Source organism: Argiope bruennichi, chromosome 8 (assembly GCF_947563725.1).
Source record: "Argiope bruennichi chromosome 8, qqArgBrue1.1, whole genome shotgun sequence".
In the NCBI taxonomy this organism is placed as follows: Eukaryota; Metazoa; Arthropoda; class Arachnida; order Araneae; family Araneidae; genus Argiope; species Argiope bruennichi.
In genome coordinates, this window is record NC_079158.1 from 119,794,645 (window position 1) to 119,817,088 (window position 22,444).

The 22,444-nt window shown below is 29.1% G+C and overlaps 2 protein-coding genes across 2 annotated transcripts; one reads left to right on the plus strand and one right to left on the minus strand.

The window, feature by feature from the left end:
- Positions 1–16,325: 16,325 nt before the first annotated feature.
- LOC129981092 (scaffold attachment factor B2-like) lies at positions 16,326–18,984 on the minus strand. Its single transcript, XM_056091751.1, has one exon. The coding sequence runs from the start codon at positions 18,790–18,792 to the stop codon at positions 16,609–16,611; it is 2,184 nt and encodes a 727-aa protein (XP_055947726.1). The 5' UTR covers positions 18,793–18,984; the 3' UTR covers positions 16,326–16,608.
- A 261-nt stretch (positions 18,985–19,245) lies between these two features.
- On the plus strand, positions 19,246–21,931 carry LOC129981425 (SAFB-like transcription modulator). Its single transcript, XM_056092266.1, has one exon. The coding sequence runs from the start codon at positions 19,345–19,347 to the stop codon at positions 21,322–21,324; it is 1,980 nt and encodes a 659-aa protein (XP_055948241.1). The 5' UTR covers positions 19,246–19,344; the 3' UTR covers positions 21,325–21,931.
- The last annotated feature ends 513 nt before the right edge of the window (positions 21,932–22,444 follow it).

A 22,444-nucleotide genomic window follows, 5' to 3' on the forward strand; every position in this document is an offset into this window, starting at 1 on the left:
TATAACTTGATAAAGTTGCACCAAAAATATTGGTAAAAAAGGGTCAGCTTTGCAAATTTAGAATTTTGTCTTTTTCTCAAGTCATATAGGAGTGCGTCAATTATTTCCTGTGTATTGAGTATCTCACATTCCACAAAACGAAAAATCTTACGGCGGAATTTGCATTTTTATCTCTACGAAATCAAGCATTTGTACCTATTGAAGCACGCGATTCGCAAAATTTCAGCACTTCAGGTCTTTACTGGATAGGAGCTGACGTCACTGGACCATGGAACATTCTGTCGATCCATGAAACCTGCTTTTCCCTTAATGGGTAGTTAACCGTCAAGCTGCGTATCCCGCGTGTTGGCATTTAATCCAGTTTCTGTTGCATCCCACGTATTTCGCAGTTTAGAATGTTTATTTTTACGATTAAAGCTTTTTATTATATTATTTTATTATCGTGTAACATATGTACCAATTCACTTCCTTTGAAGAATATTTGAACTTATTTGAAAACCTTGCATATAAATAGTGATTTTAAAGAATTACGCAGCCAGAGAGTTAACAACCACAGTCGTCAAATTTAGATATCGTTAAACCCTTATGCTATTTAAGAACAATGCATGCATCTTGAAAAAGTGACAATATAGTGTAGTTTTATGGACTGCTTTTAACATTGAACCGTATTCTTCTAAAGAGATAATGGAATCCAAACCTATTTCGTCACAACACAATGATATTATAATCCACAACTTAAACAATGTAGATACTTTCAGGACATCATTTTCATGTAAAATAGCGCATCTTCTCACATATTGATCGTCGGAAAGTAATTGCTAAGAGAGCATTTCACAGATGGACGGATGAGGCATATTATGCTCTCTTCATTCGCCAAAGTCCAGAGACTTTAGGTTATGAGTTTCACGAAGAATTATATCTATCATAAAAGGCTAGCATCTATGTTACTGTAATTCCTGAAAATATGGTTCTGAGACTACTGCACATGTTGAATATGAAGGGGAGACATATTGAGCGGGTTTAATGCTACTTTTTTCACATTATTTAACATTTATAAAGCATATTAAATGTATGTGTATTACAACTTTACCTATTTAACATTTATAAAGCATATTAAATGTATGTGTATTACAACTTTACCTATAATCGGATTCTGTACTGATTTTTTTTATTTAATTAATATCAAACGTAATTTTGTCTCCTTTGAACCCATAGAACTGATTTCAGAGCCTTCTGAAGTGGGAAACTTACTTCTTGTTAACATCGTATACTGATAGCCACATTTTTCACGAAAGCTTGAAGATAAAGCGTTTAACTACTTATACCGCAGAATGCGAACAAATCGCTACTATCACTACAAGTTCACTGTTGTTATTCTTAAAGATGAATAAATTCTTTGGCACAGTTATTTTTAATTTTAAGTTGAATTTAAGAGATTAATGCTTGGTTTTGAAGTTAAATTAGATGAATATCTAAATTTCGAGTTGGAAATAAAATTATCTCTGAAAATTGGGTAGTGTTTGAAAAACATAGCAGAAATGGCAAGCCTGACTTAATTTTCATTTTATTAATTCTATAACAACCTTCTTTCCAAACAATTATAATCATTAATTTTTTAGATATTGCATCGTTTATTCATTATGGAAAACCTACATATTTCAAAATAATTTTAGCTTCAATAAAATTATTATCAGAGCATAAAAACATCCTGACAAAGAAAAGCATTCCCCCCTTTTTCTAGGAAGTCATTTCTTTAGCCTATTTACTCGAAATTGACAGATCATCAATCACAATTTCATTGTAAAGAGTTTATATGGTAATAGAGCAAATTGTTTCCTGCTTTAGCTTACAGCAGATTGAGATCAGGCAGAATTTTTGTTCCAAGGCTATCACCAACAACACATTAGAGTTAAAAAAAAAAAGCTTTAAAATAGTTATGTTTCTTTGGATGAAATGAAAAAAAAAAAAGTGGGCGAATGAGTAGTTCTGTTCCCCCCCCCTCCCCAGGATTTTTCAGCCCTCAACATTTTTACTTTTAAACAACACCACAGAATGAAATAAATCACATGGAAATAAACAAATATAAGTAGTTTAACCAGCAACTGCGGGATATTGATCTATTTTTATATTGGTTTAATAAAAGTTTGTCTTTTCCATGTTTCGTATAAAGTAGATGAATAGAAAAATACATTTAAAAAAATCCAAGATTAATATATAATGGATGGCTCTTATTTAATGGAACATACTGTCATTTTCACATACTTCTTTAGTTTTCTCATAGAATTCGTCTTCTTTCCACAGGGTGCATATTGAGAAACTGCTGCAAAAATTAAATACTTTTAAGCACCTTTGTACATGTACACATACGTAACCTTGCGTAATTGTTAAGCATATATTTTCTGTTTTATAATAATGCATAGTTTTTATCTAATTTTTTTTTAAAAAATTAAATGTGTTTTTTTTTATATTTCAATTTTTATTTCTGTATTTGCGCTTTGTATTCTTTTTGGTTTTTGTCAAAAAAAAAAAAAAAGTTTATTAAAATGAAAAATTATCAATACCAAAAAAAATTTAAGTCAACTTTTATACGATTAACAATAAAAAATGTGCATTTTTTTTTTTTCAGTGTTTCTTAAAATTGACAAGTTTCCAGTTTATTCATTTCAGAAAACTTCAATATTGATATAGAAGCATAGTGTAATCAAACAGTTTGTATTTGAGTTTAAAATATGTAACAACAAATAAGGTTCGACGTAATTGGGATGGGAAATGCGAATTTCCTCCTGTATTTGGAAATTTTAGTTGTAGTCTTATAAAGCTAAGAGCTGAGCATTTCGAGATGGCTATCATCATAAAACTTGTTAAAATTGCCATGAAATTGACGATAGTACGATGCCATGTCCTAAAAGAAATCCATTTTTTTTTTTTAAAATAGAAAAGAATAGCAGCGTTCAGAAATGGTCAGGCCATAAAAAACTGTCTCATCGCTTTTTACTTCTGAAGTTTAGTAAAGACCTTTTTTCCGACCATTTTTGCATTCCGAAAATTTGATAAAAACTTGCTTTTTAAATGAAATATATATAACTCTTACTTTAGTTTTAAAAAATTGCAGAAAAATGTGATTATATATTTTACGAAGAATTAAAATGCTTTAACAACTTCTTGTTTCCATAAATAAAGAAACAAATTCTTCAACTCCTTCCGGTATGATTTAATAATGAAAATTTGTGCATGAAATAACCATTTAATTTTTATTTTAAAAAATTGTTTCATTTTATAATTTTTATATATTGATATAGATATAATTGCAATTCGTGAGTTTATATCAACACTTCGTCAAAAACCTCTAATGACTTCGGATGAGCAACTAGTTTTCCCCAACATCAGAGCGTTTATACCAGACACTCCCGTAAATTTCTTTATTTCAAGCACATTATCTATTTCCTTCAATTCTGATGTTGATGATGTGTCTACGACTAGAATCACTCATTACTCGCCTAGTATGTTTCCGCCTTCTTGTTAATACTTCACTGTCATGAGTTTCATTATCAGTATGGCGTAAAAATTTGCTTATTTCTTATGATTTTTCAGAATCCCTCCAATCACCTTGATATTCATAGTTTGCATTATCCATTACGGTGTTTATTTCACATGTTTTTCCTTTAGTAAAAATATATACTGGCCAGATCGATGTTTACACTAAATGTTTATAAGAATAAAATCCCACTGACTAACAATAATTTAGTCGTGATTTATATCAAGAAATTCTAACAGAAAGCGATATGCGTTAGTGATCCATGATATTAATATAAGTAACAAAAGTGCTGCCGGATTCAATACACTAGAAATTTTAAAAAAAAAAAATTATTACCAACAGTAACTTTAATCGCATGATGAAAATAGCTCGTCATCGTGCTGTATGGCCGGAAAATTCAATGACGAGTTATACTCGTCATTTTACTAGAATGGGTTAAATTAAAAAAAAAAAAAGAGCCAATTCTGTAGTTAGAAGCAAAATGAAAATAAAAAATGTCAGTTAAAAGCATTCTTCAAAAGTACTTTTTCTTTTGGAGTCAGCGCAAGACAATGAAATGCACTGCTTTAAAATTAAAAAAAAACACATCAAATAAAAAATCTTATTCAAGAAACTGCTTAGAATTTTTTTATTTTTTAAATATAAAAGCAAAGAAAGCATTTTGTTTTCTTTCTTTTTCCACGACTTTAAACGGCGGTAAAATAACGCGACGTGACGATTCGAAGAAACAATGATATTGTTTTGAGCTTCATCATAATAAAAAACATTGTTATAAATTGCATCCAATACTAATTTTTCAAAAATTACTAAAACAAAAGAAAAAAAAAGCATTAATCGAAACAAAGTTTTTATCATTGAAAAGCTATTATTTAAACCTTTAAAATAATTTTTGTACGATGATGTTATGGTGAAAACACGTTAAAATTCTGTTTTTGTTCATTTAATTAAGATTTTGAAAAATCCGCGTTTTGACGGCCTTTAAAATCTCAAATAAGCTTCGCAAATTTTTATGTCATGCTGCTAATTTAAATGGTTTATGTTGCGCACTACTTTGTCAATCTGGACAAATTCCATGTGTAAAGAGAGATATTTCTTTGGGAGCAAATTTCTATAAGTGATAAAAAAAAAAAAAAAAGTAATAATGCTATAGAATAAAATCCAGACCCTGAAGAATAAAAGTTCTGAAAAACTTTTATTTATTTCATTAAAAATTTTAAATACCAGAAAACCAGCAGCTTTTTTCCCCTTGATAAAAACTAAAATTTGGCGAGATTGGTCCAACAAATAATTTTCAAATGGATGGGGGTCATTTAAAAAGTACACTGTGAAAGAAATCACGATCACTGAAAACTTCTGTCTTCAACTTAAAATCTCATCATACTAGATTTTAAGCGATCGACTAACGTAATTACAAGACGCAATTAATTACATTTCAGTATAATACATCAAAATCAATCTAATAAGTCGTTCAAGGAAATGCTCCAAAACAACATATGAAAGAGAATGATGATGAAATGTGTAATGTACTAAAGAGGTTTCACTGCTAGTGTTTTTACGGCAGTTTCTTACCATGTTTGATATGTCTTTGGCGCACCAAATTCATCTTGCTGTTGTTTTTCTTTTCTGTGGACCGGTCCAATCTGAGTATTCTTCTTTAACAACACATAAAAAGTACCTAGCATAACTTAAACAAATTCTTCAACATAGCAAACATTAAAAATTTGTTTAGTGTTTGTGAAGTTTAAAAAAAAAAAAAACCGAGCTTCAAAAAGTACGGTACAATACATATTTAATAATATATGTATTGTACCTCTTCTGGATAACAATTCCAGCATTTCAATAAAAGGCAATGCACATTGTTTAAGAAAAAGTATCGCGAGTGTTATCTTAATATGTGTTGGTACCCCTGGATGCTTTGTCCGAATTCTTCCCTTTTCTTGGTTTTGTTTCTTGATACATCTCATAAACAAGCCTTTACGACTGTGCTTTCAAATTATCGCATTCAATTTATGAGGAAACAAAAAATACTGCCTTTGCACTTCTGAAGAAAATTATGCACTTTTAAGGCGCTTATAAATGGTTTTCAAATTTAAGCACCTTTTAAGTACTTTTCATGACGCTAAGCACCCTGTTGCATATTAAATTTCTTTTTCGTAAATTAACAATAATGGTGCAGTCAAGGTTTTAAATTGTGTCAGATGATATAAAATTATGAGTCTTTTTAAAGGAATATGCCTGGATTAACTTATTCATTGTAACATCAAACCATTTCATGGTTTACTATTTTCTTACATTTTTATAGCATCCTAGTATTTTGTAAAAAAAAAAAAAAAAAAAAAAAAAAAAAGTCTTTCTCAAAAAAAGGTCGGGCAAAAAGTTCTTCTGATAAGTGCTACAAATGTCCAAGAAATTTGTTCACTGTAGATTTTGAGATTATACAATTGATAACTGAAATTGGAATTCGCAACCACTGGAAGAACATCAATCTATAATTTAAAAAATGCAATATTTTTAAGCATTTTTTTTTATTGCTCTACGTTTTTTTTAAAAATTATCCTTTTAATTTGCATATTCTCAATGGAAATACACTATTTTAATTAATTAAATTATTAGCTAAATGATTTATAATACTTCATTTATATTATATAAATTTCAGAACCATACCAGTATCACCTAGCAGAAATGGACTGTATGTAAAATTGATCTGACAGTTCCATAATATTTGTAATACTGAATTTGAAAGGTTAAAACAAAATAATGAATACAATTTTAATTATCCTGTATATAGCATGTATATTACTAGCGCATTATACAGATCCAAACTGAGGTAGAATATATATTAGAAGGATTCATTCTCTTTTCCTGAAGTTGAGATGCAAAACTTAACATGAATGAACAAATACACAACTTCTGCTTTAAATGTAAAAAAAAAAAAAACTCAAACTAACAATCAGCCATTAATTTAAAGAATAGATTTTCAAAAGATTTTATCGCAAATCAATACAATATATAGAAAAGACATAAAAGGCTGTAATGAAATGATAACAAAATACAAGGAATATGCAATATATGTTTAAAATAACACTTATTTTCCAACACACTATAGAGCTACAATTTACAAAATGCATTAATTTGGACCACTTTTAGTATCATTAAGATACAAGACTTTTGTTTCTATTCATTTTTCATTTTAATGTGGAAAAAATTTGCTCAAAATAAAAGATTAAGAAATCTGGTATATAGATAATTTATTATATAGGAGGTATATTAATAATTATATATTAAATACTGGGATAAGATTTTTTTGACAATGTTAAAAATGTCAGCAAATTATCATGCAATATTTTAATAATATAATCATTTAAGAATTTTTTTTTATATTACAAAAAAAAAAAAAAAAAAAATCAAAAGTTGGCCAATATAATGATTGAGATAAATGAAATAAAAAATTTTTTTGAAACAAGTTTTTTTGTTTCAATTAATATTAGACTCCTTTTTGTATTACATAAAAACTCTTGTATTTTATAACCACAAAAATGATTTAAAACAATATATGTATATTCCTTAGAACAAATCGTTCCAATCATGATAGATTTTCATTAAATATATACAAACGAAACTAAAATATCGTTAACTAATCATTCAAGATTCAAACTGAGCTATATTCATTCATGAACAGCATTATATGTATATATAAAATTAATATTCTTTCCTTAAAAGTAATGATAATCATGAACATTTTAAAAAAAAAAAAAAACTAAATTTTTTTGAATTAAGTTTTCAAAGATGATGATTTTAATATGAAATAATAACAAGAATAATTGTGTACCATAATAATTTTAAAAGAGCTTTAAACCAATCAATGTATTTATGCCATATTTCAAAATTTAAATTTTCAAAATCTGTCAACTGATTATAGTTTTATCAGTTTATGTATTATTATTTTTACTTACTTATGACTATTCCAAATTGAAAATATGAAGCTTAATATGCCATGCATTATTGTACTCAATTCTATTATATTTTTAAATCACTAATAACTTTTAAAAAGAAACCAATTTCAGACACTAATGGTTGATACTCAATGTAGAAAATTATAAAAATGATTTGGTAAATCATAGATACTTCCAGACTGTAAGATTAATGACATTATTTACTACTAATACAACTACTTGTAGTTTTTATTGCATTGCCAACTTGTGTTGCCATCATTTATATTATTGAAGTTCATGTTTTACTTCTGCAGTACTAACTGGATATGGGTCATTTATATCATATATATTCATAAGCCATTTTATTATCACTTAAAGAGACATGCCGGGTTTACACTCGGCCAGTAAGCAGTGCATGTGTAGAATGGCTGAAAAATGTTGTTTGGTCGATGGCAAGTAATTGTCCTAACGGGAAACATGATGCTGTATTGTATCTTTTTCTTAATGTGCATGTGCTTGCAGAATTTGGTGTGGAGTTTAGTTTTTTTTTTTTGATCACTTATCATTAATTAATTCCAACATTTTTTGCTCTGTTCTTTCTGATGCAAGTCCTCTCCCTTTTCCTATTTTATTTGCCATTTCTTTTCTATAGTTTTCCAAATTTAGGTGATTCTTTTTTTTTTATTTTACCATGTTTCTTTGTGTAAACATCCATCATTTTAATATGATATGCAGTGAAAATAAAAATTCAGGAACACCAAAACAGTAATCTATAGCCAAGATGGAATGCTTGAATCCATTTTATGAAATTATAGTAAACATAAATCAGCCCCTTTCTGCACATGTAATACTGCATAACAGGCCGAATGTAAACCTATCTATAAAAAAAAAAGAAATATCTAAACCTACTATCAAAAACAAATATTGAGGTCCATCAGACATCCACAAAATGGCTGAAATGTTACATGTCTGTTTCCTTACTATTTTTAAAACAGGATCATAAAACCATATGGAGAGACCTTATCTTTTTGACAGTGGTTTCTTCATCTCCCACAATCACTTGATGTCTCTACAAAATGTTTCATTTGTATTACACTTTATGCTTGCTATTTACTAAAAATCTCTTGCTACAATACCTGAATATAATAAAATTAAGATATTTTTCATGGAGTTCATATTTAAAAACAATACTAGCATTGCAAAAAAAAAAAAAAAAAAAAAAAAGGCATTTGAAAAGGAAGTTATATGTTTTGACTTAGCTATGTTGGGCATATACCTATAATATTTGTAATTGTTACCTGGTATGAGAATGTTTTAACTCATCCAGGTAAATATCCTCTGTTCCATCTTGTCCTGCTCTACCACTCTAAATTTTTAATAAATTTTGGCAATTATCTTTGGAAATGTAGGTACATGAAAAAGAACTTCATTTATCTTAATTGAAAAGCTTACAACTTTATTCTCTATATATATTAATAAATAAATTTAAACAAATGCTTTGGAAATAAAATTGTTTAGGTGTAAATAAATAAAAAAATCTCTTACATTTTAATAATATATTAAATGTTCACAGTTAGTTACCAAGATTAATTATTCTTAATGAGCATTCAAGCACCATTTTAAAGTTATGTTTCTACATCAAATGTCTTTCATTAATTAACAAGTTATAATCACACACAGCAGTAAAAAATAAAAATCCTAGAAATTATAGTGTCAGCACAATTTGTACACGACCTTTCATTAGTTATTAATAGCTTGAATGATAAAAACATGGTGATATAAGAACCTCCACAACATAAATGGACACTTAATTGCAAGAAGAGGGAAGGCAATATTTACCTAGCATCTTTAGTTTTGGCTGTTTTGAAAAAAAAAAAAAAAAAAAAAAAAAAATACAATTCAAACATAGAAGAATTTCAGAGGGTTAAAATGTTAATGTTTAATGAATATTTCACTAAATTTATCTTGGGCAGTGTATAAAAATTTAGATTTTGTAGTAATATCAGCAGTATATTTATTAATTGAAACAACATAAAAGATAATTTTTCATATAATTTAAAGTACTTTTCCACCTGAAACTATATGACAGTCTCTAATGATTTAAAACTAAACTGCTGGGTCTCAATTAGAGAGGGCACCCTCTATATTCAAGATTAGAGAGTACTGTCCCATTTTGTTCATTTTTATTGAAAGAAAAAAGTTAAAACAGAAAGCATTAGATTAAGATAATGAGCGGGTAAGAAATTAAATTAAAAAGCAAAGATTACTTAGTAAATCATAAGAAATGCTTTAACTAGCAAAATGATTTTGAAAACATAAAGCAGGGACAAGTCATTCTTCCAAGACTGGGATCAAAAATACAAACACTAAGAGGGATTTCTCTCTAAATAATTCAGTAAAGGAAAAAAATATACCAAATAAATTGTTTTTTTTTACTTAATTTACTGGCAAACAGATTCCTAAAGCAGCTATCATTCAACTGCTTGCCTTACTTTATGCTTACAACCTCATTTTCTACAGTTAAAATGATGTGTTTCTATATGCTTGACCTTAAAACTTGTAGCCAACCTTTGGGGGCATCTTGCATATATTATTCCACAGTTATAGTTATATAACTTACTATTATATTGATAAGATTGTGTTAAAATGTTAAGTAATTACACACACACAGAGATTATTAAATTACTTTAATAATGATAGATAAATATATACAATTTTTCTTTTGAGAATATTAAGTGGAACAAATATATTCATACAAATAAAAATTTAACATCAATATCATTTTTTTTTGAAAAAGTTTCTTTTTAATTTGTAACTACTAAAAACTGAAGTTAAGGAAAGAATAAAATTTATTTTTTAAGCATATAAACTGTAAGGAAAAATATATTTAATAGTTACTAAAACTTTGTATTAGTCATTTTTATAGATGAATGAAGTAAAGGGCATATTAAAAAACTTTTCCCTCTATTTAATGTAATTTATAATTTGTTAGTTGAAGTTAATAAATTAAAAGAGTAATATTTCTAGTAAAGATTTTATTCAAACTAACACCTGATTATCTAAAAGTGACACATCTTGCATTATAAAATGCTAAATACGTTTTTAACAATTTCCAAAATGTGTGTTTTTTTTCAATGATTCAGTTTTTAAGTAAATAGAAATATGCCTGCAATAATTTTTAAAAAATAGTTTGCTCGACTCTTTTGAAGTGATGAATACTATTTTATCTAAACTTTGGTAATAAGCTTGTATACCTAGCATGTTCTTAGTAAATGCGTCATAAAAAAATTAAAATTTATAAGTCATTTAAATTTTGCATTATTTAATTTAAATCAAAATAATAGAATAACCAAGAGATGAAATTATTAAACAAACTAAACCATTATCAGTAAATCAAAAAAAAAAAAAAAAAAATTCTATTCAATGATTATACGTAGTAAGTAAAATAATTCAAAGAAGATTCCAGTTTTATGTTAGTGACTTTTGCCATTCCTTTGAAACCATTTTCTAATTAAAAATAACTTTTAATATTAAGTAAATTAGAATAAAAATAATCATTAAAAAGGTTTTTTGTTTTGTTTTTGTATAACGAAATTACAGAAAAGAATCGATGAATGTTAAAAAGAAAGAAAAAAAAAAAAAAAATGGAGCAGTAATAATACCGTGTTCATATTATGTGTAACATCTCAAGAACTATTTAGTTCTTCCATTTATATCAAAAGGAAGCCTTAGTTTACAATATGAAATATTAAGAACTTAATTAAGCCATTATTATTGAAGTACCCCTCTTGTGTATGTGGAACTGATCATGTAACTTACTGCTAAACTTAAAATTTCTCAAAAATATTACTTACCAAGACTTTTAATATATTTTATTAAAGTATTTGAAAATAATTAACATGTTTATAAAAAAATGTTGATTCATGTTACTTCCATGTTCAATATTTTACTTTTACATAAAATATTAAATGCTTAACAATGTTAAAAAAAAAAAAAAATCTTAACTAAAGTACATCTCAATTGGTAAGCCAATTTTACTGCTAAATTTCAAAAACTATAATTAGGTAGAGCAACATTTTGTTAAATTATTATTAAATTTTTAATATGAAATATTACTTTAGGTATTTTTTAAATGTAATTTAAAATTATTTTATACAAATCATTTTAAATACATTTGAAAAACTTATTCCAAAATTATACATAAAAAATTATACCAATAAACAAACTTTTTTTGTAGATTAATCTTAGAGAGAATGCAACATTTCTAAATTCTTTATAAATTTGATTACCAAGTTTCATTAGGCTAAAGATTATTAAGAAATCATTACATTAAATATCATATCATTAAAATTGATATTCTGAAATACAGTTGAAACCATTACATTAACATAAGTAAGGCATTTTTAGGAGATAAAAAAAAAATTTTTTTTTTTGTACTTACCCCATTTGAACACTATATGTAGACGATTCCAAGACAAGACTTTTTTTTTTCTTCTGGCAAATAAAAATTATACTTAAAAAATAAATGCTCAGCAATTTAGATAACAGAAAAAGTTACTTAAGAATTTTAAAAAGTAACTTAAGTATTGTAGATCTTTAAAATAACAAAGTATATACAGAAATATGTTTTACTAAGATTAAAATAGAAATCTATGATCAAATTATTATGTATATTTTATTACTACAAATCTCATACAAAAATTGTGGGTTGTGGTACTTGAATGAAAAAATTATAAACTGTATTTCCAGTGATGTTCCTTGATCACAATCTTATTAATTTAATTGTTGATATTCAAATATATAAGTGCACTGACTGTATTAAAACCTTTTCTTCTGGTTGTCTAAGGTAAGAAAAAAGTAATTATCTCGATGAAGTTTTTTTTTTTTTTTTTTTTGATAAATGGCAGATCTGAAATCAAATTATTTTTAAAAAGATATAGTGTTCTAATATTCTTGTTTTGCAGGTTTTTTTGTTTTTTTTTTTTTTGTTCTTGAAATACCAGAAAGCTGACAGTAGAAATATCATCAAATGAATATATACATTTCCCAATTTCTGAATGACACTGCATGTTGATCAAAAGACAATAGAAAGCCATAAAATAAAAAGAGAGCTTATAAAAGAAAGTTTATGGGTATATAAATATGTGATTTATATTTTTTTATTAACTATCAATACATAAAATATTACAAAATTAGAAAGCCTTCGTTTTAATTTTTTCTTTTCATCTCTCACTAATGTTGGACACACATTATCTGAACTATTTGTAGAAGCAGTATATTTGATTTCACTAATGGTTCAAAACTGGCAAGAAATCTTTGTAGAACATACAATTGATGAAAATGCCACACTTCTTTCACTTTAAAAAGAGAAATTTCAAAGGACTGAAAATATTTTAAAGAAAAATAGAAAATTTATCTTGTATTTTTATAAGCTTCAGCTTTTTCCTTATTTTGATTATGTCAGATCTACAAATGTCTCACGGCGAATTTGATGAAATTTTCACTAAAAAACTTATAATTGGAACAACTCAACACAATTCTAAGGCTTTATATTTTGCTAGTATAAAGGCTCCATAAAAATTCTTTATATATCTGTAAGAGGATGCGAGAAAGATTACATTAGAAAGGCATATTTCTAAAAAGTATTTGTTGGCAAGTATCTTCATTAAATAGATATATTTCCATATCTTTTAGACTGCAGATGATATTCTTCCCATCGCTCAAAATAATTTGACAATATTCATAAGATCCAAACTTTTACACAAATTTCTGCAGTTTTGGGTTTACTCATCCACGGATGATACAACCTCTAAAATAGAGGCAAGGTGAATTCTACTAGGTCCTTAGACCTATTCATGTCTATATAGCTTATTTCATGAGTTCAATATGGTAGCATATCCAAACTGAAGATGTATTTTAAAGGCACCAAAGCCTTTAATGCTAATGTTTAGTGCTTTTTCATTCCAAAGATTATTTTTTGCAGAAATTCTTCAAACAAAATACAATATTATGGATTTTATGCATATGTTCCCCAACAGAAGAATATATGAACCAAATTCTGAAATGCATGCTCTTTTTAAATATTCAGAACTGAAGTTTCCCAAAATATTGTATAAAGTGAAAAATTTAAACAAATATTCTGATTTCCTGATAAATTATAACAGCGTTTATCAACAAATAGGTAACCAGGTGATACTGGTTTGTAATAATCCTTCAAATTCATTCTTCCCAACGTTCAATATCCTTGATCCCATGTTCTTGTGAAATGTCCAAAACTGAAGTCACCCAAAATCTTTTTGTTTGATAATGAACTTTTGTTCTCCAATTAAGTTTGATAATTTGAATATTTTGATCTCCCAATTAAGTATGGCAATATTTACTGATAAACAGATAGCTAGAAGATGCCTGCTTCATTATGATCCTTCAGATTTAACTTCCCAGTGTCCATTATGCTTGTGTATTTCCTCTTATATGTTGCAAAAAGTAAAATGCATGGATACCCATTATTTCTGAACAGTAAGAAAATTTAGACATTCAATCAGCTTCACATGAATAATTTAGACATCTTTCATGAAGCTAATTATATATACATCTTGATTCTATTTTCATTGTAAAGTTAAGTAAGAGAGTTTTGAAATCTTTGAATGCATAGATGAGTAGATTAGCTGCAAAATCAAAAACTGACAGCAAATTTCAAAATTCAATATCATTTATTGCAGATATATTTCTATGTAGTGTCCATGAAGAACTACAGTAAAACATTGGAAATTCTTGAACATTCTTTAAAAACTAAGCAATTGTACTGTTCAATATTTACAGACATTTCACAGTACCAAACTGAGGAGTAACTATTAGAAAATGTGACTTGAAATTCTTTTAAGTTTCATTGACTGTTTATTTCTGTCAAAAAATTTAACATTTTATTCCTACTATAAAAAGATCTTATTTTAGAAACATTCTTAAAATCAATGTGAATTCACATTTTCTAATAGCCCATAGATCTTCAATAGAGCACTGTCAAAGAATAACTGAAATCACAAGAAATTTTCAATTTAAACTCCTTAAAAAAATCTCAAGCATCACAAACATAAAGAGGAAGGCACAAATGACTTTCTATGTTATAACATAATTTTTTCTTTCAGCATATTTTATACCACATTTCTTAGTTCAGGCTTTGAGAGACTATACACATAGATTTAATTAAATAATTAAAAAACAAGGGACATATCAGTGTTAAAGTCATCTTTCCATATTAATATAATAAAAGTCATTCACATGATTCTGAAATTCACAGTATCGATTCAAGCCATATTTATACATCACAATGTGTCCAGTTCTCAGAAATGTCTGGATATAGGAAGTATAAAACATATTTTCGTTGAAAGTTGGTATATATGCAATCCAAAACAGTTGCAAAATGCATTTTCCTTTAATGCTAATTTTATTGTGCGTATATATAAATCGATTAACAGGAACGCCAGGATAAAACAAAGCATTTCTGTCCAAAATACATACAAGAAGTCAGTTATATTTCTTTCAGTTTAAAGGCAATTCATAAGTCCTGGTTATTTTCTCCACAGAACTATTTCATACTTGCTTGGTTTTGAGGCCAGCGACCAGAACATAAATAGAAGGGAAAAATTTATGGCTCCAACATCACTTTATCATAATCATTTCCCTAGTTATAGACCGATTTTTCAGATTTAAGTGTTTCAGTCTACTAAAGTATTAGAAAGCTCACTGCTAAAGAAAAGACAAAGATTGTTTATTTAGCCTATCTACATTATATATGCCATGTGGAAATACGATCATTATCATTCACACTCTGTAACATTCATTTGAGCCAGTTGATCTATGAAATTAAATTCCACATCTCAATCTTAATTTTGAAACAAAATAGTTTTTTCTCCCTCCCCATATAAATCAGGCTTTTCGCTGTTTGTATATTGAATACTATCATAATGGAATCAACAGATTTATTAAAATAACAAGAGAAAAATATTACATTTAAAATACAATGAAAAACTAATGAATAAAATGCATTTCAAATAAACAAATAAATATCCGAAACTGTACATATTTTGTTACATTTGAAAATTTACTATTGAATTCAACATTTAATGTTATTCGAAACAAAATATAGCAAATGACATTATACAGGTAAAGTAATAAAATAATACAAATGCAATTTATAACTCCAAACACACAAAGACCTTATCCTTCAACGATTAGTGTCATATCTAAGATACAAACAAAAAAGCAACATTTATTTTTTTAAAGGTATGTGAATCAATTTTTATTTGTAGCACATTGTTTTTAACTAATGAAATGGTTTAACTTAAAAGGGCACTAATTTTTTTTCCAGCATTCAATTTAATGAGAGGAAAAAAATGTTCCAGAAATACCATTTAAGAAAAAACTATGTATATAAGATATTTTTCTCAAACCAGAAATACATGCAAAAAAAAAAAAAAAAAAAAAAAAAAAAAAAAGAGAGAGAGAGAGAAAGAAAAAGAAAGGGGGAAAAAAAGAACCTGGTCATTTTTTTTTTTACTTCCTTTATAAAAAATGATAGATATATCCCCTTTCTAAAACAGAAACAATCAAAACTTAAAAACATAATTCTATTACATTTACACAAAAATAAAAATTTATACAAAACATTTATCTCAACTTCAGATTTTAACTGCAATGTACACCCACTAAATTAGAAAATATGAAATAAAATACAGATTAATAAGACATTTACCTTCAAATATCATAAATGCACACATTTACGATATAAAGAAAATATTAAATATATCTATATATAAAAGAAATATCACATGCTAAGAGTCATAGAATAAGAACTCCCTTACCTTGAAAAACTTGATGATCAAAGTTTTAATTGTTTGTAGAATAACTATTATATAAAACTTGACTCCAGAATGATTCAATTTTCATACAACCTTTTACATGACTTCTAATGTTGATAATATATTAGGTGAAAAATGAATGCATAATCAGCATATGAATTTCTATGGATTACAAAGCTTGTACTTCGTAGTGATGTTAACCATCTAATATTCACATGAAATATACAACATAGCAATACATGTACATCCAATTTTCTTATCAATACATCATGTGGGTCCAGTTTTCTTAATAATAAGTCATTCTTCTCTGTCCACTACTGGTACTGGGTGAAACTATTCTTTCATGAACTCTACGGTCATGCTTCCACTCTTCTCTTGAACTTTCTCGTCTTGACGAATGTCTTTCTCTTGGAGGAAAACTTCGCCGACTGTCTCTATCCCTGAATTCATTTCTGTCATAAACAGGATTTTCTTCTCTGCTTCGGATAGTCACTTCACGCCTGGAATCCCGGTCACCAAAATCTGATCTTGGAGTGGTGTGCAATGTTTTCGAGGAGCTGAAACGTTCAGAATGGCGATCATATTCATGACGATTCATACTCGGCCTTTCTCTTGGTAGATACTCATATTTGGAGCTGCTAGATGGTTCCATCCTGATCTTTTCACCATGAAAACTGGACCTTTCTTCATAACGTGGCACTTTTTTTCGATCTTCCCAATATGCATTCACTTCACGGGGCACTCGGACATATGGACGTTTGACACCTCTCCTAAGTTCAGCTTGCCGCCTCAGTTCCTCTTTTTCACGTTCTAATCTTTCTCTCTCCAAGCGTTGCTTTTCTCTTTCGAGCTTCAAAATTTCTGCCTTTTCTCTTTCAAGCATTTCCCTCTCAATTCGTAACTTTTCTTTTTCTCTTTCTAATCTATAAGCCTCTTCTCTCTGCTTCCGTTCAATATATTCTCGCCTCCTATCAGCTTCCCTACGTTCTCTTTCACGGTAACGTTCGCGCCTAATCCTTTCTTCTCTCATCTTTTCATATAATGATGCATCGGACCTAGGTCTAAAGTTTGATGCACCAAACCCTGAACGACCGATAAATGGTCTAGGACCAAAAGGTCGCTTAAAAGTAGGATATCTCTGTCTATCATTAAATGTAAAAGATTTGGATTTGTACATAGGATGCGTTCTTTTAATTAGTGGGCGACGGACATCACGACCTTTATATTCTTTAGATTTTGGCTCTTTTTCTTTTGATTTTGCTTTTTCCGTATTTTTAATTTTACTTTCTTTAGGCTTCACAGGTTCTGCAGAGGGTTTTGATTCATTTGTTTTGACTTCAGGTTTAGTAGAAGATTTAGACTCTGGAGCTGGTTTTGTACTTTCAGTTGTCTTTGATATATCTTTTTTAGCTGCTGGTTTTTTGGTGGCAAGAGATATTACTTTAGATTCAGTCTTTTTTAATAAAGCACTAGGTTCACTTTGTGTACGCTCAACTGAAATAATACGACCATTAAATTCTATACGATGAAGATTCTGAATTGCTTTAGTAGCATCTTTACTGGTTGCCATTGTAACAAATGCATAACATTTGACAGGAGTCAGTTTAGTACTTTTAACTATTTTGACAGATGAGACTTTTCCATGTTTACTAAATAAAGCCTTAAGATCAGCTGCTCTTGTAGTATTAGGCAATCCTGTAACCCACAAACTCTTAGCTAATACATTGGCACTTTTAATTTTATCATTTTTACCAATAACTTTCAAAACCTTTGGCGAAACACTGGTAACCGTTTCTCCTTTCAACTGAGGTGTTTTAATGCTTTTCTTTTCTTTCAATTCTTCACTAATAACCTTAGATGCCCTACTTGGAGTTGTTTCAACTACTGGCAACTCTTCAGACTTGGGCAATTTATTCTTCCTTTCATTTGATTCAAACTTGGATTGACTAGGTTCTTCAACAACTTTATCAATTTCAATATCACTTCCTTTGTTGATTTCTAAATTCTCATCATCATTTAACTGAGCTTCTTCTTCATCAATTGATATCTGAAGAGTAACTTCATTTGATGTTTTATCTTCTAAAGCACTATCTGAATCTTTATAATCCTCAGATTTCTGTTCCTCAACCACATTATAAATTTCCATATCCCCATTAGTTTCAGAATCGGGTATTTTATCTTTCTTTAGAAAATTTTTGGTATTTGTACTTTCACTTGATATTTTAAATATGCATTCGTCAATATCCTTACCTTCTTCCAACAAAGCTGTTTTTAATCTTTCAATCAAAACCGACTTAACTCCACTTTTATCCAAATCACGTTTCTCCAACTCTACTCTTAAGTCAGCTACTTTCAATTCTGACAGTTTAACTTTAATGTCATTTTCATTCACCTGGTTAGTCGTGTCATCACATTCTTTTTCAGATGAGATTTCACCAGGTTCGGAATCTTCGACCGAGGCGGCAGCCATATTCTCAATTATATGTTCAGGTCAAATCCTTAAAAGTTTTCAAAAATTAAAACTGCAATACTTCGGTATAAACAGTAATTATCCTTCAATAACAGTTTTCTAAAATTCTTGATTGAAATCTTCTTTTCTTCTTTCTTTAAGAGGAATATAAATAAAAGTTGAAGCCTGTAGAAAATCCAAATGGCGGCGACATAGTCCAAGGAAGGTGTTGCCAAAATAAATAGCTATCAGTATTTTCATTTAAAAATAAATGCGTTTGGCACGATATTTGTTTTTAATTTAATTTTTCCATTAATTTAATTTTAGAGTATTTTAATATTCAAATGTTGATATAATTTAGTTTATCTAAATATACAAACTTGAATATGAATACTATTTGTAATATCTACTTTGCTAGTTGGATGACACAGAATGTATAATCCTTTTTGTTTATCTTTCAACAAGTTCTCTCAACTCAACTTCATGGCGTCAGTTTATCAGCTTTCACGCCATTTTCTAGTTGTTGTGTGTCTTTCATGCCGGCATAGGTTATATTTCTGAATTCGAATATAAATGGCTGCGAAAGGTAATATAAAAATAACAGATTTGAAAGTCGCAGATTTAAAGGCAGAATTAGAGAAAAGAGGTTTAGACAAATCTGGCGTAAAATCAGTCTTGATCGAAAGATTGAGAAATGCTCTAGAAGACGAAGGTTTCGATCCTGATGACCATGAATTTGAAAGTCATTCTGATACTATTACTATGAAGAATTCGAAGCGGAAAAGTGATGCTGAGGATGAAGAAATGGATACTTCCGAAGGGAAAGATATTTCTGATAAATCTCTGAATTTAGATCGTGATGATGAGGATACTCCATGTAGCGATGAAGAAATGGATGATTATGGGAAACATAAAGAAGACACCGAAAGTGCTCGATTTAAAATGACACAATCACGACAAGATTCACAGATGAAAGCAAACGATACGGAAGATATTGACCCAAACAGTGAAGTATCAAAAAATGAACCGGCAGAAGAGGAATCGAAAAAAGAAGTTTCTTCAAATGAAAATGTTACTTCCTCGTCAGAAGCAGCAGAATCTGCCGATGCTAAGAGTGGTAAGAAAGTTTTAAAAGTTATTGGTAAAGATAAAGTGCAGCAAGTAGCTTTGACTGCTAGAACACTTTGGGTTACTGGTTTGGCTAGTACATCTAAGGTTTCTGATTTAAAAAATCTCTTTAGTAAACATGGAAAGGTTACTTCTGCTAAAATAGTTAGGAGTACAAAAGGTACCCAACGTAAGTGGTATGGCTTGCTGACAATGGCCACTAGTAAAGATGCTTCTAAATGCATTCAGAAGCTACACCGTACAGAATTTGGTGGTCATGTGATATCAGTTGAAAGGAGACAGACTGCTCCAATAGTCAAAAAATCTGATGCATCTTCTGTTAAGAAACCAGTTGCAAAAGGTGAAATTAAAGATTCTGCTTCCACAAAATCTGATGATGTTAAAAAACCTATGTCTGTTGATAACGACAAACAATCTGATGAAGAAGATGATAAGGAAAAAAGTGATGATGAAAGAGGAAGCAAAGAGAGGGGTTATCGTGGCTATGAAGGCAAGCCATATTTTAGAGGAAGATTTAGTAGAGGTTCATTCAGAAGACCTTTTGGAAGTTTCAGAGGAAGAGGATCTTTTAGAGGGCGTGGTCGCTTTGCTGGATTTAGACGTCCATTTGGAAGACCTCCACCATTTGAACGTTCCGGTTTTCGTCCATTTTCAAGAGGTAGCTTCCGCCATGATTATCCTCACAGAGGTGAGCGCATGCCTCCTAGAGATTATATTAGAGAAAGGGAAGATAGAATTCATGATCGTGATGAGGAAATGTTTCGTCATAAAATCATTGTGCGCAAGCAAAAAGAAGAAGCTTACAGATTGGAACGGGAAAAACATCAGCTCAGAATGGAAAGAGAAATGCTAGAAAGAGAAAAGGCAGAAATGCTTAAACTTGAACGTGCAAAGCAGCGAATGGAAAGAGAACAACTGGAAATGGAGCGAGAAAAATTGCGTCGTCAATCTCAAATGACTCATCCGGCTAAAAGGCCTTTTAATCGGAGAGGTGGAGGTCCTCCTCATGCTTGGGCAGAAAAACGTCGTGAATCTACTTCTCCCTATGAAGGACCTTCTCCTAGTTTCCATCGTGAAAAATTTGGCAATGAAGGAAAATTTGCATATAATCGCGAGAATCAAAACTTTAGAAAACCAGACTTCCCTCATGGAGATTTTAGAAGGGAAAAGATGGATGCGCCACCTCCCCACCCAAAATTTGCAGAACGAGAAGAAAGACGAGAGGTCACTTATCACAGTGCCCCTGAGAGACGTGTATATTCTCGAAGTGAATTTAGAGGACCACCAGAAACTAGTTCTCCACGTGAGAGCTCACATTTTGTTCCCAGAAACAAACCTCCTCGAGAAGAATGGAAATTTCAGGAGCGTAGGAGTGGTGAAAAACCAAGTTATCCGCCCCGAGGCCGTAAAATGGGATATTATTAAGAAAGGAGATTCTTGCACTTAATATTCCATAATTCATACATTTTGAAAGATTGCTTTAACTTTCAATTGAAACTGGAAATTCTTTATAAATTTTTATTCATCCAGAGACTAGTTCATCAAAAAAAATATAGTATGCATTAATTTGTCTTAAGAATACTTTGTTTCAAGTCATTTGTAGGGGAAAAAAATCTTTGTGTTTCAATGTTTGATGTTTTTAGGATGGTTTATTAGTTTATGTGAAGTCTTTTCATTGTGATCAAATATTCATTTGTAAAAGTTGTCATTACCCACATATGAATGAAATTTTCCCATGTAAATGTAATATTTTCCTGCAAATAGCATTGATTTCCTTATTATAAAGTGGCTTTGTACACTCTGAAGATTTATATTTCACAAAGGAACCTGTTTGATGAACTAAGAACTGATGTTTATTAGTAGAGATTCAGAAAATAATCAGATGTTTTCTTTTTTAACAAAATGAGCGATATATGCTCATTGATATTGTCTAAAGTTTGTAGAGCAAGTTGAAATTCAATGATATATATCTCCATTATGTATTGTAAACGATTTGTGCTTTATGAAAATATTAAAAGTGAAATATTCCAAATTCTGGTCATTGATTTAAAAATTCAAATTTATTTCTCTTATTGAAGCAGAAAACACCAATTTTTTGAAAATAGAAACTAGCAGGTTTGTATGAAAAATTAATCAAATTTTGAATTCTCATACCTGTCGAAATCATATCTGAGCAGTTGATAAAATCAACTAGAATTAGTAGCATCTGAATTTCCGTTACAAAGAAAATGAAATCAAAGATTGAAGCAAATAAGAATGATGATGCTGTAAATTCTTGGTATTTTCGCATTGTATGGATATTTGCAAAAATTCTTGAATTAATTAGATTTTTAAATTCTAATTTCAGAGTACAATGCATCAGTTAGTAATATATATTTTTTATAAGCCAGAAGTGTTTTACAGTTTTTACACATAAGGAGGAAAAATTTTAAAAAAAAATGACATCCTATTTCTTTGTAGATCTATGCAAAAATTTATATAGTAGATTTTAGTTGAAAATGTCAATGTTAACCATATGTGGAACAACTTTTGATGTTCTTGCCAC